This window comes from Eptatretus burgeri, chromosome 14 (genome assembly GCF_056783735.1).
Source record: "Eptatretus burgeri isolate ZD-2024b chromosome 14, Ebu_testis_v1, whole genome shotgun sequence".
Lineage (NCBI taxonomy): Eukaryota > Metazoa > Chordata > Myxini > Myxiniformes > Myxinidae > Eptatretus > Eptatretus burgeri.
In genome coordinates this window covers 33,584,084-33,607,448 of record NC_140974.1, presented here as the reverse complement: position 1 = coordinate 33,607,448, position 23,365 = coordinate 33,584,084, and the positions used below count along the sequence as shown (strand labels likewise).

Sequence of the window (23,365 nt, the reverse complement as noted above, 5' to 3'; positions counted from 1 at the left end):
AAAAAAATAAATCCTCTTCAAATTGCAAGTTAATCAGATTAAATTTGAGGATTTTAGAAATCTCACCTGTTGTTGACCTTTAGCCTATGTTGACCTTTTGGCCAATGTTGATTCTCAAAAATAATTGGTGGTTGAATTCAGTAAGCTGATGTGAAAATCCTGCTCAAATTTGTCATCAATCGGATGAAAATTGAGGATTTTAGATATTTGACAGATTTGCTGACCTTTGGCCTATGTTGACCTTTTGACCTTTTGACACCCAAAACGATAGACTTCTTGCTAATGACAAACTCTACTATATGAAGTTTCATGAAGATCAGTTTAAAATTGTGACCTGTAGGCGATTGACAAACAAACAGACGAACAGACAGACAGACAGACAGACAGACAGAATAACAAAATCGACTGACCAATATACTTGAAAAATCTTCGATTTTGCAAGTAACAAACACACAGTGGTCCGTGAATTATAGGAAGGAAAACACACACACTCACACACACACACACACACACACACACACACACACACACACACACACACACACACACACACACACACACACACACACACACACACACACATATACACATATACATACACAGCTTGGTCCATGAGTCATGGGTTCCTTGTTGTGGGGAAGCTTGATGCTTCAGTACCAGGGAAGGCTTCACTGGGCACAGCATGGATAAGGAAACAGCTTGGTCCATGAATCGTGGTTCCTTGTTGTGGAGGAAGGGGCTGCACACTAACATTTGCTCTGACAAAGAGCTAACGCCTGAAATTCCACATTTACTTTAGTTCCTGGGGTGGTTCGCATAGCTTTGTTAACCTTCGGTTGATTTAACCTATCATAGAAATAAAACTGTACACTTCAATGCAAGGAGAAGTTGAATTTTATTAAAGCAATACTATTTTTATCTCAAATTCAAACAATCGGAATAATGGAGTGGGTCACACACAAAGAACAATTTGTTTAAATGTGCCAAAGTTACTTGTTATCATCGTTGTTGTTAATGACACTTTCTAATCGATATTAGGAAAAAGAAACTAGCAACATGATCTGGAGTTGGGCCTTTAAACTCAGCCGACTTTCCCAAAGCATCTTGCTATATGATGTAGTGAGTCAATTCAGATAAAATTTAGGAAACACCCGCTCACCTTGGGAGTAGCCTTGGGGGTGGATGGTGGGGAGGGGGGGTGGAAGATAGTGGTGGTGGCGGGGCATATATATTTGTGCCATGGCTAATCATCTCCCTTATTTGCAGCAGGGGTCAGTAAACCACTTGCACTGTGGCATGTGTACAGGCAAAAATCTTAAGTACCTCCCTGGCCCTGGGTACTACCAACACGTACGTAAAATTTGGGGGAGATTGGGCCAAACCTGTTTTATCGATGATTTTCAGACATACATACATATATACAGAGAATTGCCTTATTTAATAAAGTAAAACGTGTGTGTAAGTAAACTCATACCCATTTGGAGATCGAGGTGAAAGACGCCAAAAAAATGGTTCAACACTAGTACCGAAACTAATCGCGTAATCATCATCTCAAAAATTATGCTTTTTGTGATGAGGATATTATATAACAGGTACAGGTCCAAATATACTTGTAAGGTCGAGGCCGACATCCGGATCATGGGCTCCAATCTCAATCAAATCATTGACATTGAAGATATCCATCTGAAACTTTCCATTGCGATCATGCATCGTGTGAAGCAAATGTGTACCAAATATCTACTACTACTAATCTACATGCCCAACTAAGGGGTGTAGCGACCCCCTTGGGGGGTTGACCCTTTTGCACATCATTCCCTTGGGACAGGCAGAATGTGAGGCAAGGGCAGGAATTCGGAATTTTTTGGCCAGGGTGCCAGCATTTCCTCGCATACTCTTCGCAAAGGACACCATGGAATCTTTAACATCCACCAACTAATGCTCATAGATGGAACACCAGTATCCATCCGAGGGAAGGCACACACATCGATGAATCACCCTGCCTCTGCCTATGAAACACCGGGATGACAGTTGAAAGCTAGGTCAGGATTCAAATTCAAGCGAGACAGCTTAGAGGTGAGTATGCATACATCCAGACCATTTTGCCACCCAGAACCAAAGAACGTGTCATTTAAATAAAACAAGCTAGAGCAAAGTCGATGGCGTGTCATCGCAAATCCCCACGCTTTCCACCGAATGTAAAGTTGAAAGATGGCAAAAAGTTACACCAGAAATGGCCCAATGTCAAATTGAGTTAAAAAAAAATTTCCAACCCAACCCCATGGAGCATGAACCAGGGGTCAAATCCAAAAACTCGTCACACATTTCATGTGTCCTCAAATGTTGTTTGCAGAAAACCAAGTTTCATGTTAAAATGTCAAAAATGTGCCCATCATTGCATTTTTGGTATTTGACCTTTTTGACCCTACCCCATGAGGGTGGTGCTAATAATGATAATGCTCTCAAACCTCCTTGTCATGTGATAGTCATAACTACCAAGTGTAGTGAATTTCTGCACAGCTATTTATGAGGAGAAAGCATGAAGGACAGATGGACAGACAGACAGACAGACGAAGAGAGGCATGTTCATGTGCCCTTTAGAATAAAGCATGACAGACACGAAAGGAGCACACAAAATTATATGTCGTAATATTTATCAAAGCAATAGCAAAATATATAATAGTACATTAGAAGGAGCACACAAACAACACCAACCAAAACCATGACCACAGAAACAGCAGCAGCAGCAACAACAACCAATAGTGTTATAAACGTTTTTTTGATGTGTTTTACTTCATTTTACATCCTCACTGAGACTCACAAATAGAAGTAATGTGTTTGTGAAGTGAAACATGTTGTCTTCTGATTAAACCCTGTCTTTTGTTCAAGTCTGAACTCTCAAACCTGTCTCCCATCTCCAAATCCTAGTGGCGTCTAGTTCATTCGGTTTCTGGTGTATGTTCCCCCTCCATCACCCTCTTTACCTCAAATGGCCTCACTGCTGATACTGCACATGAAAAGGCTGAATGCTTAAACTCCGTGTTTGCTCCTAAATCTTGTGTCCAAAAGCCATCACTTTCGGTACCCATCTTACCCAGTCACACCTGGCTGTCCCTGGACTCTGTGTCCTTTTCTCCTGACAAAGTGGAGAGCTTGCTGTCAAACCTCGACTCAGATTCTGCAACCAGTCCAGATGACATCAGCCCACGTGTTTAAAAAAAACTGCTCTGCTGCTCTTGCTCACCATTTCTCTGTTCTATTCACCCTCTCATTTGCTCAAGGTCATCTGCCATCTGCTTGGAAATCAGCAAGCGTTTCTGCCCTACGTAAAAAAGGTACAAAAACAGATCCCTGCAACTACAGACCAATCAGCCTTCTCCCAATCATCAGCAAGGTTATGGAATCCATCATCGCTTCAGACATTAAATCCTTCCTCTTCTCCAATGGCTTGATTTCCGATAATCAATTTGGATTCAGACCAGGTCACTCTACTCTGGATATGCTGCTTCTGCTCTCCCAACAATGGATGGAGGGACTCAATGCCAGACATAAGATCAGAGCCATCTCCCTAGATATATCGTGTGCCTTCGATATGGTCTGACACCCTGCCCGCTCACCAAACTCTCTTCCAATGGCCTACACATGCTTCTACACACAGACTATAATACAGATAAGGGGAAACAAAAGAACAACAAATCCTCCCTTTATTCTGGCACTTAACTTTTTCCAGTGGAACTTGGAATCGAGCTGCTTTGTCCTGCACATGTAGAAGTGCCCAAAATGGTGCCAAGACGCTCTCTCGCAGCAGGAAACGTATGTCAGGCAATTTGTGAGGCGATATTCAACAGAAGGACTCAGAGACCGCCATGCAGCTTCCTCGTCGATTGTGTTTGCCGATCCACGGCACTCTGCAAAATGGCACCGTCCCCTTCGGTGACATACACGAGGCTTCGATGTCCATCTCATACAATCAGCAAAGAGTCAATGGCCAGCATCCTGTTCCATCATGTGAGCCAATTTGCCTCAGCATGAATACGAGAATTGCACCGTCTTCTTCATGCATCGAAGGAAAGCCAATTTGTCATGCTGAGAGGAGAGCAAAGCGAGATCCTGCATCCCAGCCACGTTCCTCTCTCAACGGTGTGCGTCCCTCACAGCAAACTCATGCGTTCACACCCGATCTATCCTTGACGTCACAAAAACAACCATTCACCTCCGGGGCATGGCTTGCTGGCACGAAACCTGGGAAAGCGGGGCCTCTGCCTGCTTAGTATGCCTGGCTTGCTTGTGGTTATGATTGTTGGTATAAAAATGCAACTCCTTCATTGTTAGCTTGCAAATGCAAAAATGTAGGAATAGGTCACAAGGGGAAATCACATACTGGGGGAAATTATCCTTAATCCCCATCTAATTAACACTGCACCAACCCCCATGTGGTGACACGTAACACTTAAGCTCACAGTTTCCCTACTTAGCACATCGAGATGTCTCCTCCACGTCCACGGACCAAACAACTCTATTCAATCCCAACTTTGCAATGAAATTCCTCCATCTACCCCCACAACCATAACTATATCTATATATATATATATATATATACATATATATATATATACATATATATATATATATATATATATATATAAATATATATATATATATATATATATATATATATATATATATGTATATATATATATTCTGGAAATTGACAGAACACCATAAAGGTCCCGAGATCAGTTGGGCCGATAAGTCCGTGTCCAGATAGATTTCCCCACCGTTGTTTAAAGGGAACTATTCATGTTAACCGGGCTGTGATCTTTGAGTTAGCTGTCATTCTTTACTATCGTTATTTTGGACCAACCACGTCCACCACCAACATCTTTCTCAACAACCGCTTTACAATAACCACCACCACCAACATCTTTCTCAACAACCGCTTTACAACAACCACCACCACCAACATCGCTCTCAACAACCGCTTCAGACCAACCGCCTTCCACCACCACAACCACACTTGCCTCTCACCAAACCACGCCATCCTCACCACTTCGCCAGCAACCGTCAACATCTCCACACCACAAACATCGCCTCACCTTCGTCTCCGAAACGACGCCATCTTTGCGTCAGCCGCGGCGAGTCCGCATCGAGCGGCGTCGCTGCAGGCCGACGCGGGATGTTTGCTTGTCGGATCAAGCTTGTTGATCTCGCGCACATCCGCTTTCCGCGCAGAGGACAGAGGTCGAGGATCGGAGGCCAAACTGCGTCTCACCAGCCCTATAAAAGGACGAGCAGAGCGCCAAGCTCGCGTTCGAGCTGGGTCGGTCTGAGTCGGGTCGGTCTGAGTCAGTCTGGAGAGGTCGGGGAGTCGGGAAGAAGCCAGAAGCCAAGGAGCTGCGTGGAAGTCTGGGCTCGTGTCGGAGTCGGGAGCTTGGAGCTTGCAGTCTGTGGAGAGTCCGTCCGGGCGTCGCAAAGGAGACGCGAGCTGGAGGCGCAGCCTTGCCTGCTGTGTCGCGCAAACCGCACATTCGTGTGGAGAGAGCCGGAGAGAGTTCGCCAGCCAGCGACAGGCGGTCCGAGGTGATCGGACTTCGGCACAGTTCGATCATCACTGAGGGACGGACGGGTTCTGACAGAGCATCAACACTAATAGAGCAAAAGACCCGTTCGTTCCTCTCAAACGAGTTGCCGACTGAGGCCCGAATCACCCGGCCGCTTGGCAAGGCCCGAGCTCGACCGCGGCTATGCTAGCTGCCGTGGGGAAGGAGCATCGCGGGTCGCCCAAGCGCGTTCGTGTGGAGAGAGCCGGAGAGAGCTCGCCTGCCACACGGAAGGCCCGAGCTCGACCGCGGCTACGCTAGCTGCTGTGGGGACGGGACGTCACGGATCGCCCAAGCCAGACACCACGAGGGTGCAGGTAACCTGCAACGGTCTTGTGGGACTCGTTCGGTCTGCCAAGTCCCACGCCATAAAGACCCTAGAGGTCCAGTCTGACCCCATTGCCTTTGATGGGGTCTTTTTCCTGCTTTTCTTTCGAATGAATGTTGTGGTGCCGAGTCCCGGAAGTAAAACTGTGTAAGTGACTGTGCATTAATAATTACTTATAGACGGTTGTAGCGCTTTGTCTTGCCCACGTGCCGTGCCGCATTCATTGCTTGTTCTGCTTACGTGCATGTTGGTGTTTTTGAATGACTGCATGATTGTTCCTGCATACGTAGAGTAAATAAATGTGCTGGTTTAAATGTTAACCTGTTCGTCGTGTCCTCTTTTCCTTATTGGAACGCCATCTTGCATTGCGGAATGTTAGTTGGGTTTTAAATAACCGTTAAATAGAATCGGATCCGGCGAGGTCTGGCGATAATACCCGCTCGGTTATCTCAGAATGGAACGGACCGCTTGAGTGGTTCGTGTCCAAGCCGACCTTCGTCGAGGTAGGTCCCTCGGTAGGTTACCCGCGCGAGTACTTAGGTATATCGAAATTCGGCGATTGACCCTATTTCGCGCGGGTAGAATACGGACTGGGCCATGGTGGGGTTGAGAACCCACCCGTGACAGGGTTCTGGCGTGGTTCCAAAAAGTCACGACTAGATTGCTCGTTCGGTGGGCGAACCGGCTGCTATTGGTTAACGCGGTCATTCGCACGCTGACGGGTGCGAAGCTGCAACAATATATATATATATATATATATATATATATATATATATATATATATATATATATATATATATATATGTATGTACATATACACATACATATATATATATATATATATATATATATATATGTATGTACATATACACATACATACATACATTCAGTGCCTATAGAAAGTCTACACCTCCTTTCAAAATTTTCACCTTTTATTGCCTTGTAGCCTGGAATTAAATTGCATTAAATCAAACTTTTTCCACCTTTATTTCCACATCGTAACCCACAACTTCCAAGTGAAAAACAAATTCTACAAATTTCAGAAAATTAATCAAAAACTAGCCGAAACCCCGTCACAGACGGATTCCGTTCCATGAGCCCAATATGACAACCAGTGGCATCTCATGTAAGAGCCGGATCTCAGTCGATGTACTTCATGGCCTTACCTAATGAGGCCTACAAAACGTCCTTGTACACGACATTTTTGGTGTACACTACTCCTTGTGAAGAAGTCCCTGATTTGTGCACATGTCGACTTTGACGTACAAACACCGTGTCTAAACTTCTCAGGTCACAGTCCCGAGAAAAAAGTGACGTGACCGCTGGGAGGAGCACAAAATTGGTCCTTCAGTATTAATATTTAGATACAAAAGTAGAATATCTTGGTTGGATAAGTGCCCATCCCCCTTATAATAGGAATTGTAAATTAGCTCACGTGTAACCAATCTCCAACAAAATCACACACCAAGTTAATTGACCTCCACCTGTGTTAAATTGTAGTGATTCTGATTATTTTAGAATAAAATCAGCAGTTCCTGTGGGTTACGTCTGCTGGGACATTAATTTCACAGCAAAGACTCAACCATGAGCCCCAAAGGAGCTTTCAAAAACCTCCAGAATATAGTTGTGGAAAGGCCCAGATCAGGGCATGTGTATAAAAATATTTCAAATGCCTTGAACATCCCTTGGAGCACAGTCAAGACAATCATGAAGAAGTGGAAGACATAAGTATTGTACCACCAAGACCCTGCCTCGATCAGGCCGTCCCTACAAACTGGATGACCAAGCAAGGAGCAGACTGATCAGCGAGGCCACCAAGAGACCATTGGCAACTTTGAAAGAGCTCCAGGCATTTATGGCAAAGAATGGTCATTGTACGCATGTGACAACAATATCCAAAAGCACTCCACAAGTCTGGCCTCTATGGTCGGGTGGCAAGAAGAAAGCCATTACTCAAAAAATCCCACCTTGAGTCCCGTTTGAGTTGTGCAAAAAACCACTCTGTAGATTCTGAAGCCATGTGGCAAAACGTTTTGTGGTCTGATGAAACCAAGATGGAACCTTTTGGCCAAAATGCAAAACCTTCTATTTGGTGCAAACTCGGGTCCAGCGATATATCGACAAACCAGTTATATGGATATAATTTTTCACATTGATCTACCATCATTAGAATTCTGAATTTACCGGTACACTGAAAAAAAATCGAAATGAAAAACAAAACGGTATATCACCAACAAATTGAAAAAAGGTGCTGACAATATTTATATACCTCACATGATTTAAGAAGCTTTGATGCACTCGGTGTCTCAGCTAAACATGGAACAGGAACAGTGAAACGTACGTATGATGTCAAGACGTAACAGGAAGTAAATACAGTATGTTTTAACATTTTAACCCTCAGAATCCAAGCACCCATACAAGCAATTGTGTTATTCTTTGCCCTCATGGTTGATTTTAAAGCAATAGCCAATTGGTTATTAATTTTTTTTTGAATCAGGTGTGCTTTAGAAATCCCGTGCCGAGTCAGTGATCTGCGATACCGGTATGAAAGCGATACGGTATGAAAGTAATACCGGAATGAAAGCGATAGCAGCATGAAAGCGATAACGGTATGAAAGAGATACCGGTATGAAAGCGATAACGGTATGAAAGTGATACCGGTATGAAAATGATAACGGTATGAAAGTGATACCGGTATGAAAGAGATACTGGAATGAAAGCGATAAGGGTATGAAAGTGATTACGGTATGAAAGTGATTACCGTATGAAAGCAATAAGGGCATGAAAGCGATAACGGTATGAAGCCATACCGGTATGAAAGCGATAACGGTATGAAAGCGATAACGGTATGAAAGCGATAACGGTATGAAAGCGATAACGGTATGAAAGCGATAACGGTATGAAACCTATAACGGTATGAAAGCGATAACGGTATGAAAGCGATACCGGAATGAAACCTATAACGGTATGAAAGCGATAATGGTATGAAAGCGATACCGGTATGAAAGCGATGCCGGAATGAAAGCGATACCGGAATGAAAGCGATACCGGAATGAAAGCGATACCGGTATGAAAGCGATACCGGTATGAAAGCGATACCGGAATGAAAGCAATACCGGAATGAAAGCGATACCGGTATGAAAGCAATACCGGTACAACGTTCTGTGATATTCATACCGGTGTAGCAATAGCGATGGTTCTCAATTCTCGACCTGTGTCGATTAACAATATTGATCTCACTTTAAGGGCTGTCACACCTTGACGTTTTTGCCAACGAATGGCAACGTATCAAAATGTATGTAAACCGCTGGCGTACGCTGAACTATTGATGTTTTTTTTTTTTTAAGTTTTTGGCATATTCATAACGAGTTGGACGTATGCATAACGTATTAGTAACATACACAGAAAGTTTCGATAACTTATAGATAACTTATACTAACGAATGCTTAGCGTGTTGTCGGCATTCACAACGTATGCCCAACGATAGTCTAACGTATGCATAGCACGGCAGCGTATCGCCGACGATCACGTGGCGTCGCCTATTAAAAGGCTGCCGCTCGATGATTCAAATCATAACCGCACTAGACATGGAAATGTCAAGGCCCTGTCACACCTTGACGTTTTAGCCAGCGTATGCCGACGTATGAAAAATTTGCGGAATACGCTGGCACACGTCGAATACGTTAAGGGTAAGTTTTGTATACGTTAAGAGCACGCTGAAACACGCTGGCATACGTCGTAGTACGCCAAGCACGTCGACAAATTTTAAGCATGTTCAAAATTTTTCGACGTATGCCAGCGTATGACTCACACATTCCGCATATGCTGGCCATAAGTTGTAGGCACGTTATGCGATCGTTGACACATGTCGACACACGTTACTTGTAAGTTACTCATTAGTCGAAACACGTCGAGGTAATGTTTAGTGTACCCGAAACTTATCTCTGACCTATGAGTAACGTGCTTTGAACCAATGTGTAACGTTTCTCCAACGCACATTAACGTATGTAGAGTGTAGACGTATTTGATTGACATCTTTTGGACGACCACAGAACTTACTGAACGTGTTTCTATCTTACAGCTACCGTATAATGGCGTATTGGCAGCGTTTAGGGGAATTGGCATATAAAAATGGGCTTCACAGGAGGAACCCGTTAGTGTTTCAGACTCCATGGTGAGTACATGTCCATGTCAGTCATATCAGTGGTAGTCGTAGGTGAGCGTGTCATTAGTAGTAGTAGTCGTAGGTCCATGTCAGTATTAGTAGGTGAGTGTGATGGGGAGGGTGTGGGTGATGATGGATCCTCCTTGCGTCCGCGTCCAGGAGACTTCTTTGCAGCATTCTTCGAAGTTTTCTTCAGCTTTTTTAAAATGTTGTTCTACGCTGAACTATTGTTGATTTTTTAAAAGTTTTTGGCGTATTCATAACGAGTTGGACAAATGCATAACATATTAGTAACGTACACAGAACGTTTCGATAACTTATAGATAACTTATACCAACGAATGCTTAGCGTGTTGTCGGCGTTCACAACATATGCCCAACGATAGTCTAACGTATGCATAGCGTACGGCAGTGTATCGTCGACTATCACGTGGCGTAGGCTATTCATAGGCTGCCGCTCAACGATTTAAATCATAACCGCACTATAAATCAAAGTGTCAACATCACCGTTATGCCGAAGAAAAAAAATAATAATAATAAACATGGAGTCTGGAACACTGACGGGTTCCTCCTGTGAAACCCATTTTTATATACCAATTCCCCGAAACGCTGCCAATATGCCATTATACAGTAACTAAGTTAGAAACACGTTCAGTAAGTTCTGTGGTTGTCCGGAAGACGTCAAATACGTCTACATACGTCAATATGCGTTGGAGATACGTTACACATAGGTTCAAAGCACGTTACTCATAGGTTAGAAATAAGTTCCGGGTACGCTAAACATCACCTCAACGTGTTTCGACTTACGAGTAACTTACAAGTAACGTGTGTCAACGATCGCGTAACATGCCTACAACACGTTACTCATAGGTTAGAAATAAGTTTTGGGTACGCTAAACATTACCTCGACGTGTTTCGACTTATGAGTAACTTACAAGTAACGTGTGTCAATGATCGCGTAACGTGCTTACAACTTATGGCCAGCGTATGCGGAACGTGTGAGTCATACGCTGGCATACGTCAAAAAATTTTGAGCATGTTAAAATTTGTCGACGAGCTCGGCGTACTACGGCGTATGCCAGCGTGCTTCAGCGTGCTCTTAACGTATACAAAACTTCCCCATAACGTATTCGACGTGTGCCAGCATTTTAGACAAATTTTTCATACGTCGGCATACGCTGGCTAAATCATCAAGGTGTGACAGCCCCTTTAAAACAAAATTATTTTTAACACAAGTTGAAGTTGGAAGTAAAGTAACCCCTCTCATCATGGGGGGAAAAATGCCCCGTGTGGGAATACTTTGAAAAATTACCGGGTGTCAATGATGTATACGTCATATATGAATAGGTAATGGACCATTGGACCATTGTGTATTTTTGGAACCTGTCTAAAAAAAATAGATTATTTATTTATTCATTTATTTAATAATATTGATATACAGGTATGACCCGACTGGGATATCGATATCGAAAAAAAATCGATATCGACGGAGCCGAGCGCAAACCCAACACAGCACAACACCCAAAGAAAACCATCCCTACTGTGAAGCATGGTGATGGCAGCATCATGTTATGGGGATGTTTCTCATCAGCAGGGACTAGGGTACTTGTTAGGATAGAAAGGAAACTGGATGGAGCAAAATACAGAAAAATCCTAGAGGGAAACCTGCTGCCTTCTGCAAGAAAGCTAAAATTGGGACGGAAGTTCACCTTTCAGCATGACAACAACCCGAAGCACACCGCCAAAGCTTCACTGGAGTGGCTAAGGAACAGAAATATAAATGAGTGGCCCAGTCAGAGCCCTGGTCTAAATTAAATCGAAAATCTGTGGCATGACTTGAAGATTGCTGTCCATCAACGATCCCCACACAACTTGACTGAGCTTGAACAGTTTTGTGCAGAAGAATTGGCAAATATTGTCCAATCAAGGTGTGTAAAGTTGGAAGAGACCCATCACAATAGACTCAGCTGTAATTGCCATCAAAGGTGCTTCCATCAAGTCGGGGGGGGGGGTGGGGGGTGGACACTGATACAACCAAGATATTCAATTTTTGTACTTTTAATTAATTTTCTGAAATTTGTAGAATTTGTTTTTCACTTGGAAGTTGTGGGTTAATATGCGTAAATGAAGGTGGAAAAAGCTTTATTTAATGCAATTTAATTCCAGGCTTTAGGGCAACAAAAGGTGAAAATTTTGAAAAGGGGTGTACACTTTCTATAGGCACTGAACTGTACATACACCCTTGAGTTTGAGCCCCTGTTTTCTGTTGAATTAATACTAGGTAAGGTTGACTCAGCCTGTCATCCTTCCTTGGTCGGTGAGTACCAGTGTGGTGGTAACAGAGGGCACTGCATCAGCATCACACAGCTGCGCCCCCAGAAAATGATGCAACCAGCAGCCATATGGTGCACACGATAGCTCACCCCCATTTCAAATCATCCCCCATCCAAAACCATGATTTTTTTTTTCTCCACCTGTTAAACCACCCCCACCCCTCCCAAAATATTGCTTATGCATCCATATTGTCCACCCCTTGCGTTCTCCCTTATCCCTTGTCATTACCTGCATCCCTTGGTTGTCTCTCTCTATCTATTTTTTCCCTCCACCCTGCTGTTGGTGTTTCCCTTTTCTCCTGCTGTTCCTTTTTTATGCTGTTTCCTGATCCATTCTGTGTTCTAGCTCTTCAATGAGCCTTGATTATTAATTCTACAAAAAAAAAAAAACGTGCCATAAGATGAAAATTTAAAGACCTTTAATTGGCCGTTTGAGGCACAATGCATTTACCGACCTTAAGAATCTCTCTGCAGATGTAGGCGATCCACTCCTCCTTGAGGCTGTGCCCTTTGTTACTTTTGATCATATCTGTGACTGAGCCAGCACCACAGTACTCCATGACCAACTGCCACACAACAACAATAGGAACTGACATCAGGACTGGAGGCTGAGAAAACCCTCTTCATTTATACCATTCATTGAATACAGCGTGTTGTGGAAGTCAAAGATAACGGGAAGAGTAGCGTTCCCAATGTTGTCATGTCCGTGCCATAAAAAGGTCACATCTGATATTCACCCATAAAAGATCCTCCTGGTTGTTTGGGCCCTTTTTCACAAAGGCCCCATAAAATGTTGCGATGTTCGGGTGGTTTGAGTACTTCTGCAGCATGCTGATTTCCAACTTTAATTCTGTCAGCTCCTCCTGCAAGGGAACACACACACACACACACACACACACACACACACACACACACACACACACACACACACACACACACACACACACACACACACACACACAGACACACAGACACACAGACACACAGACACACGGACACACAGACACACACACAAACACAAACACAAACACACACACACACACACACACACACACACAGACACACACACAAACACAAACACACACACACACACACACACACAAAATGAGTGACGAACTGATTTATCATAAATATGAAGCTCCTGCATAATGATATCAATCAAACAAATGTACCACACTCTTGACAACATCGGTGCTGCCGAAGCAGTTACTGGGCCAGGGTTGCGCTGGGTGGTTTGCCATTGCTTTCCCAGAAGTTATTTCGAGGCAAATACTTGCAATCTGTTTAGGGTGCTGACGAAAGCTCAACTACTCTTCGTGAAAGACATCTGAGGGATTTAACATCCACAGACAACCAGAACTCACAGATGGGACGTCCAGTTTAACATCATCCTGAGCAGTGGCGCAAAAATTGATGCCTCACCTGACACATGAAATACCAGGATGGTGGTTTTAAAGTGAGTCATGGTTGGTTGGAACCCAGGTCAGACAGCTCAGAGGCAAGTGTGCATACATCCATGCTATCCTGCCACACCATGTATAATAATAACGCAATATGATAAAGTATTTTTAAATATATGTGGAAAAAAATTACAGGGCCAGATGAGGAATCAAACCCAGGTTGTCTGGCAAATCATACCAGGCATGCCAGGGATCTACCATCTAAGCTATCTGGGTGACCCACCAGCTGAGCAACGCAATTCTTCCACATATATAAGTACCACTCTCTTTTACCCACTGCTTCCGAGGCACTCACTGCCAACCATAAGATCAGCTTGGGCCTGCTCTCGAGAGGATCTTCCCCCTGTGTGGGGACACATCCATCTCCGCTATTAAACACCATAGGGGGCGTAGTAATATAATTTTAAATGAACTGGATAAAAAAAAATCATAAATATATTTAGAACAATTGTATATGTGGAAGAATTGCATAACTCACCTGGTGAGTCACCCAGATAGCTAAGATGGCAGAGTACTGGTACAGTTTGCCTCAGGACCTGGGTTTGATTCCTGGGATGCCTGGATTGGACATGTAATTTTTCCACATATATTTGTAATGTTCTGTCCTGTTTATCTCCAATGATAAAGCATTTAATCATTGAAATCATCAATCATTTCAGAAATGGCTGATGTATGTAAGCTTTCCGGTGTATAAACAGCACTTTTTTATCGTGGGAAAAAAGGCAAAAGTTGGGGGTGCGGATAACACATGGGTACAGAAAAAAAAATCAGTCTTAAAAACGATCAATGCTAAATTTCAATTATATTCAAAATGAACACTTTTTTTTTTAGCAGTCGGACTTGACTTGCTCTACCCTGATTCGGACAAGGAGTTATGTGCCGTTTTTAACGAGGAAAGCATTGTCGAGGATTTCCTCGGGTTGAGCTGAAAAACTTCGTCAAACCCAAACGGCCCTTTTTAGGGCCACAAATCCACAATAAATATGTATGACACCAGTATGAATCCTTTTTGTTCCTTTTTTTTGGTCAGAAAAATTCTCTTTATGATATTAAAAAATAAGAAAGAAAATAAAAACTTATTGGTACCCTCTCCTCTTTCTTCAACTTCTTGTAAATGAGAATAAGACTGTTCGACAAAATTAAGCGGACATGAGAGTAAGCATGTTGATACCTCCGTCACTTTGTTCCATGCAAAGTTAATGTACAAACATAGTTAGATTTTGATCAGAAAATAAAATGATCAATATATTCACTTATTTTGATGGTGAAAAACATGGGTGCAGTTAATACACTGGAAAAATGTTGTTGTGGTTTTTTTTTAGGGTGAAAAACAGGGGTGCGGTTCACACACGGCCGCAGTTTATACACTGGAAAATACGTTTTTTTGGGGGGGGGGTCTGTATACCTTGTCGAGGCTCATATGAGAGCTGGCACACAACGCACAGCAAGGGGAGCATGAGACAAGAGGGGTGGGAGTGGGAAGGACAAAACAGTGGGGAACAGAGACATTAGGAGATCTGTGGAAGGGAGAGGGATGGGGCAGGGAACATGGGGGATACAAGATGGACGTTACAGGGACTTTCAGGAAGGAAAGCAGGGGATTTGAAGGAGGTGGATTTGGGGTGGATTCAAGGGTGTCGAAAAGATCGAGGATTTGTATGGGGAATGATAAGAGGTGGTGGTGAACAGCTGTTTTGAAGGCCTGGAGGGAAGAATGGGATTGAAGAGAGTGTGGGAGTTTATTCCAAAGGCGGGAAAAAGGAAGGAATGAAAGAGTGAAGGTGAGTAGTGATTCGTGATTTTGGTAGTTTAACGAGAAGGGGGTTGCTGGTGGACCTTGAGCGCCCTGCGGAAATATGGTGGGGAAAAATAGCAGACAGAGCAGGGGGGGTGGGGCGAGACCGGAGAGGAGACTGTAGAAGACAGAAAGACCACTGACCTGCCGGCAGTGAAAGTGAGAGGCCCAAAGACAGCCTCAGCCTCATCACGGGAGATACCAATGATCCGAAATGTCTTGGTTTCCACAGCGTGAAGCCGAGAAAGATGAGAGGCAGGAGCACCAGCCCAGAGGGGAGAGCAGTACTCCATCAGGCTGTGGGCACTGTCGTGAAGCTTTCCTTAAAATGCTTTGCTTCTATTTCTTTACATTTCCACTTTGTCTCAATGTCAATATTTGCATTTCCTCCTTGGTACTGTGTGATTAAAAGTGAGTAAGGAGGAAGCGAGTTGGTGATTGCTGAGATTTCCTAAACCTTATTTCAACTCTTATCTATAATTATTGCCGAATTGTTTATCCAAATTAGTGATGTCGTAATTTTACCACCTCCACTCAATGTGACAGATTCAGGAGCAAAAAGAAAGAATCTCTCATTTTCCTTCAAAAACCTTCGACATGCATTAACATACAAGTTCACTATCAACAAGGAACTTGTATGCCAATGCAGTAAAATATAATCATAATAATTATTATCTCAGGTGAACAACTCTCATTCATATAATAATTTTACATTTGCAAAGTTCTTCAACTATTGGATTAGTGAGACTAATTAGTGAGTGGGATTTCTGTGTGAAATGAATGAATAAAGGATGAATGAAGCTTTATATAGTGCATGGATTCACAGAAAATTGGAGATAATAAAAAAATAAAAAATAATGTCCATGTTGAACATATATCAGGAAAAGGTGTTTAAAATCTGACTTTGATGTTATCGCCATGACAAGTGAATCACCCTCCAACAAAAAGTTTGAAGAAAGACCTTGGACATGGATTTAAACAATAAAACTACAAATTTGGTCTATACAAGGAAATCTAACACAGGTGTAGGCCATTCAGCCCACCATGCCTACGCGAACACCATACTAATTTATCAACACAAGATCCAAGGATGAAAATGCAAAAAAAAGTTTTATAATGAATGAAATCATCGTTTTTGTTGTTGTTTTTTTGTTGTTGTTTTTTTATTTATCTTTCCCCCCTCAGGGGAGGAGGCATGGGTTTGGTTAAAAACACACAACATCAACCACACAACCCCCCTTGATAAGACCCCCCCATCAACAGCACTCCGTACACATGCACATAATCACCCATCAAAACTCAAGCTACCTAAAAGTCCTGCTGACATCTCCATACCCCTCTATCTCCATAACTTCCAGGTACCCATCTAATTATAATTTAAACTTATCTACTTTTTCTGCTGCCACTACCTTTCCAGAGAGGCCATTCCATGCATAAACTACTCTCTGAGTAAAAGTCCCCTGCCTTGTTACCGTCTTAACTCTCCTCTTCTTTACTCTGAAGCTATGGCCCCTGGTTGTATCACTGTCTACTCTGTTGAATATAATTCATCTTCACTAATTTTATCTATACCTTTCATTATCTTAAACATCTCGATCATATCTCCTCGTAACCGCCTCCTTTCTAGTGAATAAAGCCCTGTCTCCTTCAGCCGCTCCTCATAGCTGAGTCTAACTAGGACCGGAATCAAATCTCGTTGCCCTGCGCTGAACCCTCTATGTCTATGTCCTTTGATATATACCATGGTCCATGGTATACGTCAAATATTTATCCCGAATTAGAATTCTATTCTTGCTTGCTTGGTCTATGGTATACGTCAAAGATTTATCCCGAATTAGAATTCTATTCTTGCTTGCCTCGTTTTCTTCACATAAACAATCACTAGTACACAATTCGTTTCTTTCTGTGCCTTCTGTTCATTAAGGAGCCGAGTGAGTTTCACCCACCCCCCCCTTCCATCCCAGACCTCAACCACCCCCTGCCATTCTTCAGCAATATACTGCAGAATTTCATGTGAAATCAGCAGGGAATTTAAGGGATAATTGTGTGGATTTACACAAATATTTGGCATACAAGCATTGACAGCCATTTTGTGAATGTGTGTGCCAAGCTACATGGTTGCTGAGTACAACCCCCTCACTCGTTCCCTTGAGTGTTTCATTTCTCTTCCTATTTGACAGGCTGATGTACGCTCTCCTCGCCCATGGCTCCTGGGTCCCTGAGCAGTTTGCATAAAAACGATCTCTGCTCCAGTCCAGTTCGATACCTTCTGACATATCTTTCACCTTTTGGCTGGCCCAGTCTCTGGAGCCACACTGCGTGGCACTCCACCATGGTCCATCTAATGGTGGTGAGTGACCCTTTCCTTCTTTGCCACTAGTTTCACAGTGACCAGGTCCTATCCGTTTATACTCATCATTCATTGCATTATTTATTTATTCATGTGATTGCCAATTACACTACAACAGGCGTGGTAGTAGGAGTGTTTAAAAAGTTAGAATGCTTACAGAGTACCCTAATTAAACTGACAAGCAAAGCAACCCGAAGGAAATCCAAGGGCCGAGTTACCTTGATGAGCAGAGCTTACTGGATTAACACTATGAAGGCCCAAACAGTCATTTTTTGACTGTTTTCGTTTTCTAGAATTCAGGTCGGAAATATTTCTAGCCTTCGTAGTGTTAACAATCAGAACAGCTTTAGATTCAAACCCTCCAGCAATAAGCATTGGAGTATGCATTATAAGTTTGAGTATACATTCAACAAACAAATTATAAAAGCATTTTTGCAGTGCCAAAAAGGACGAGACAAAAGGACGAAAGTCAGCTGGCATCAATGGACAAATAGAACAAGCTCATTTCAGCGTGTATAACAAAATGTCTCCTTTTGAACTCAATTTAAAATCTTTGATGCATTGACTATTTATATTTCCATTGACTCGGGAGTGTTCTGCCAGGATTTTCAGACTGCCTGGCAGGTCAAGTGTATTTGCTCCAGGCTTTGTGGAGCAAGCAAGCGTTCACAATCTGCTCTGATGTACGGTCTGGGTCTGTCAGATAAACCAGGAAACGACATCGATGGAGAATGTTGTGCGTGTGAGTATTAAGGAAATTCGAATTACATTGTCAAGCGTGTCTTTTAGCCCATTAGATAAAATATTCCATCTCTTGTCCACCCACGTTGGGAACAGAAAGTAGTGGCCACCCAGGGAATTCAGGAAGCACGATAGGAATTTATTGCTTTTGTGTCTTCAGAAGAAAGCAAACATTTTATGAGCACATTTGGCAATTATATTGTTGGACAGTATATTACATATTGCTATGGCTCTGATTGACACTGTTACAACAGAGACCTACCCAATGAGGCCATCATGAAATTAATGAAACTAATATAGGTTAACATCATGCACTACAATGGGAATGAAGGATCAATAGGTAAAAAGACAAAGGGTAAACAACAATTGATTATACTAAGATCTCAACAGGACATACATTTGTGCTCAAGCCATTGTGAATGATGTCCCTTAAGGAAGAAACCTACTCACTGGAAGAAACCCACCAAAGCAAATGGAAGAGCAAGGAGATGGAGGATAAAATGGCAATTAAATTATAACAGTGGGACCACAGGTGGAAGCAACAATGAGGGGAATGAACGAACTGGAAATGAGAAGAGATAGTGGGGAGGAAATACAGTAACCTGCATGGAAGAGAGAGGGGTTAGGAATGGTTAATGGGGGCAGAAACTATTGCAGGTAGGGATGAAGAATGAGATTATATGGTGGTGCACCACCTGATTTAAGTCTTGGAGGGAATAGTGGGATTGAACCTCCTCCAGTAGGAAGTTCCACAGAAAGAAGAAAAGAGGAATAATGGAGTTGAGGTTTGCAGTAAGCCTGGATTTTGGAAGATTAACCAGGAAGGGGTTACTGGAAGAATATGTGCATCTTGGAGGAGCTGGGGAGGATCAAAGGGTTGAAATTGCCGAGGGAGCAAGAACGGAAGAGAGGTGGTTAGAGAACAGAGACCATTGACCTGCTGTGATGTGAGAGCAACAGGCCTTGTGCTTCAGCCCAAATTTTGCATTTCTATCAGTTGACTTTTAATTATTTAACTTCCAGGAATCCACTCACTAAATAATCCTCCATTCAAAAGCCATTCTTTCAAGTGATAGCCGAGAATAAAATGAGATCTTCTATCTACTGTAAACAGTGGTATCTGTCCATGTGTTCATCTGTTTCCCGTTGACAGTGGCCGCTTCCCATGCTAAGTTTGAAAATCTGCACATGCAGGCAAAGCTCAACATTCACTTTTGAAATGATGGGAGAGCAGGCATGAATAATGTTGATGTTTTGGATTAAAATCTCCAATTAGGAAATATAAAGCTCCTGAAAATTAGTCCCCCATTTACTTCAAGCCAAATTTTATTTTGCAAGCAGGATATTCTTCACTTCTTTCAGACAATTCCAACCTCCGCCACCTGATGTTGCACCACCATTTTTCTGTCGGCAGCATAAGGATCCCAGAGCTTTGTCTCTGAGTGAAACAGAGAGTGCAACACAATTAACCTTTTAAAAAGTTCATGAAATAATTTAAATTGATAAATTAGCTGAAACTTTTCCTGCCACAAGGGATGGGTACTTTTGCTTGTTTCATAAAGGACAGTCTTGGTGGTGAAACAGAAACACATTAAATGCAACAATATTTCTCATGATAAAGAGACATGAAATTAACCAGACATTAGTTGTTACATTAATTTGTTTGTATTAATTGAAATTGAAGTGAGTCAAATTATTGATAAATTATTTCTGGGATCTGTAATTAAACAAGCATATATACTCCACTTAGATTTGGGAAACTTGGTTCAAAAACTCGTAATTACATATTGTTACGAATTCGCGCCCGCCGGCGTGCGATCGGCTGCTTTCCACTAATAGCAACCGTGTCGCCCACCGGACGGACAATTCAGTCGTGACTTTCCGGAGCTAACGCCGGAACCCTGTCACGGGTGGGTCTTCAACCTCACCACGGCCGTGCCAATTGTCTACCCACGCAAGATAGGGTCACTCGCCGAACTCGATATACCTAAGTACCTGCGCGGGCAGTCGACCGGGCGACCGTACCTCGACGCAGGTCAGCTTGGGACACGAACCGCTTAAGCGGTCCGTTCCATTCTGCGGTGATAACCGAGCGGGTATTATCGCCGACCTTGCCGGATCCGATTCTATTTAACGGGTATTTCAAAACCCAACTAATTATTCCACGATGCAAGAAGGCATTTCCAATAGGGGAAAGAAGACGCAACGAACGGGATACATTCGAACCAAGCACATTTATTATTTACACACAACACAAGCAAGGAATCATGTACGTATGTACAAGCAAGGCAAATAGAAAGCAATACAACCGAATATGAGCAAGGATCAATGTACAGGCACAGTTACTTAGACAGGTCTACTTAATAGACATGGCGCCACAGCATGCACTCAAAAACAAAGGAAAAGACCCCCTCATAGACAAGGAGGTAGACGGGGTCCGTGGACATTTATGTCCGTGAGCCTTGGCTGACCGAATAGGCCCACGAGACCGATGCAGGTTACCTGCCCCCCCCTCCCCTCGGTGGTCGGTGAGTCGTGACGTCCCATCCCCGCAGCAGTTAGCATGGCCGCGCCTGATTCCGGGCCTCCCGCGTGGCTGGCAAGTTCTCTCCAGCACTCCTTGCCCGGACGCGCAAGTTCGCACCACACAGCCGGCACAGCTGCGCCTTCAGTCCACGTCTCCGATGCGTCACCCGGACTTCTCACCGTCCAATGCCTCCAACAAACAGGTCGCTCTACAGGACCAAGAGCGCATGAACCACTGGACAAAGAGCCAGAAGAACCACCCGACGGAGAAACCACCAAAGACCACCAAAGACTTGATGACCACCACACGAAAAAAAGACCAGATCTCGCGTCTCGTGCGGCCTTATATAACTCGGGGCTCCGCCATTCGCCCCTCCCCGTTTTTGGCTCCACCCTCCTTCGAGCCTTTTTGAGAAGTTTCTCGAAAAGGGGCGTTTCTCAACTCTGACCGCCTCACTCCTCGTATCCACCAATCGCGAGCAAGCCGCCTCGCCCTTCTCGTCACACCAGCCTCGGAGAAAAAAAACGGGAGAAACCCACATGCACCATTAGAGGCTTCTTTTTCTCCTCTTTTACGCCCGCGTTCTCGGACCCCTTTTGAACGCGGAAAGGGTCGTAGCGTGGTCTGTGGAGGATGGCGTTTGCAAGCTGGTGTAGTGGCGAAGATGGTTAAATGGTGGTGATGTTGTTGTGGCGATTGTAGCATGGTTGGCATTGTGGTGTAGTTGGCTGTGGTTGTTGTAATGGTGGGCGAGATATGTCGGTTCAAAATAACGATAGAGAAAGAAAAACCTACCTCAAAGGATCACAGCCCTGTGACACGAATAAATCCCATTAAACAACGGTGGGGAAATCTAACTGAACACAGACTTAGCGATCTAACTGAACTAAGGACCTTTATGGTGTTCTGCGAATTTCCACAGCCGTAACAATATTATGTGTCTACATATTGTTGCAGTTCTGCAAAACCACATGCCTCTAAGGCAATGGCACCCAACATACAGTGATCCTCAGGCAGTTATTTCGTTAGTCTTCGTGCAGTCAGATCTTCCCCTCACATCTAGTGGGTTAATGGGATGAAGTGCATTGCGTGGGTCTTATAGCTCAGTCTAATTATTGGGTCGCTGAAATAGGTGACCCTTATTGTCAGTAATTCTGTAGACTTGGTATTGGCATAGTGGTTAGGGTAGCGGCTTGGGATCCAAAAGGTCCTGAGTTCAAGCCCCGTTGGCCGCTTGAATTAATACACACCAGGATGTTGACTCAGCCTGTCATCCTTCCGAGGTCAGCGAAGTGAGTACCAGTGTACTGGGCCCGGTGTATGCCCCGGTTAGAATAGGTGTACCATATCCCTGTATCGTAAGAGGCGACCATAGTGGGGGATCTTAGTGCACAAAACCAACCCAAGTGTGCACATCCGGATAAAAGTGTGAATTTTGGCACACAAGTAGTTTAGATCTTGACAATCAAAAAAATTGATGGAAGCACTTTGACACACCCCTTTTATGGCCACCATCTTGGATTTCAAGATGGCCACCATCAAAAACCTATTTTATTCTATATCTCCGAAACTAAACCAGCTCGATAGTTCATTTCAGTGGCTACACCCACATTTATGGGGTCTAGGAATCATATTGACTAACTCTGAAAGGGCTCAGGTGGCAGCCATCTTGAATAAGTCAAAAATTCAAAATGGCCACCATTCGCGACTAACTTTTAATGATATCTTGATAACCAAACAAGGTAGGAAGATAAAATTGGTGTCTACACCCATATTTGTTGGGTCCAGGAATGTGATGAAGTCAATTCTAAATAGCTCAGGTGGCAGCCATATTGAATTTCTAAAATCGCTGCCATTAGCAACATAATTCAATGAAACCCCAATACCTGAATAAGCTAGGAAAATCAATCTAGTATCATCATGCATATTTGTTCCATCAAGGAATCCAAACAAATTTTAAAAGCTGTTTGATTGTTATGCAGTTTTATATGGGAAATCAAGATGGCAGCTACATGTGCCATAATTTTAATGATATGTCAAAGATACAAGCCACTAAGGTCAATGAATGAA

The 23,365-nt window shown here is 43.3% G+C and overlaps 1 protein-coding gene across 6 annotated transcripts in view; it reads right to left on the bottom strand.

Moving 5' to 3' along the window:
• Window positions 1-23,365, bottom strand: part of LOC147012940 (traf2 and NCK-interacting protein kinase-like) — a 262,159-nt gene that overhangs the window by 161,807 nt on the left and 76,987 nt on the right. For all 6 annotated transcript variants that reach the window (XM_085854314.1, XM_085854315.1, XM_085854316.1 and 3 more), the window contains 2 exons: window positions 13,160-13,285; window positions 12,878-12,988 (listed from right to left, as the gene is read on the bottom strand). In XM_085854314.1, coding sequence (XP_085710440.1) covers window positions 12,878-12,988; window positions 13,160-13,285 — 237 coding nt within the window. The remainder of the gene's footprint in view (window positions 1-12,877; window positions 12,989-13,159; window positions 13,286-23,365) is intronic.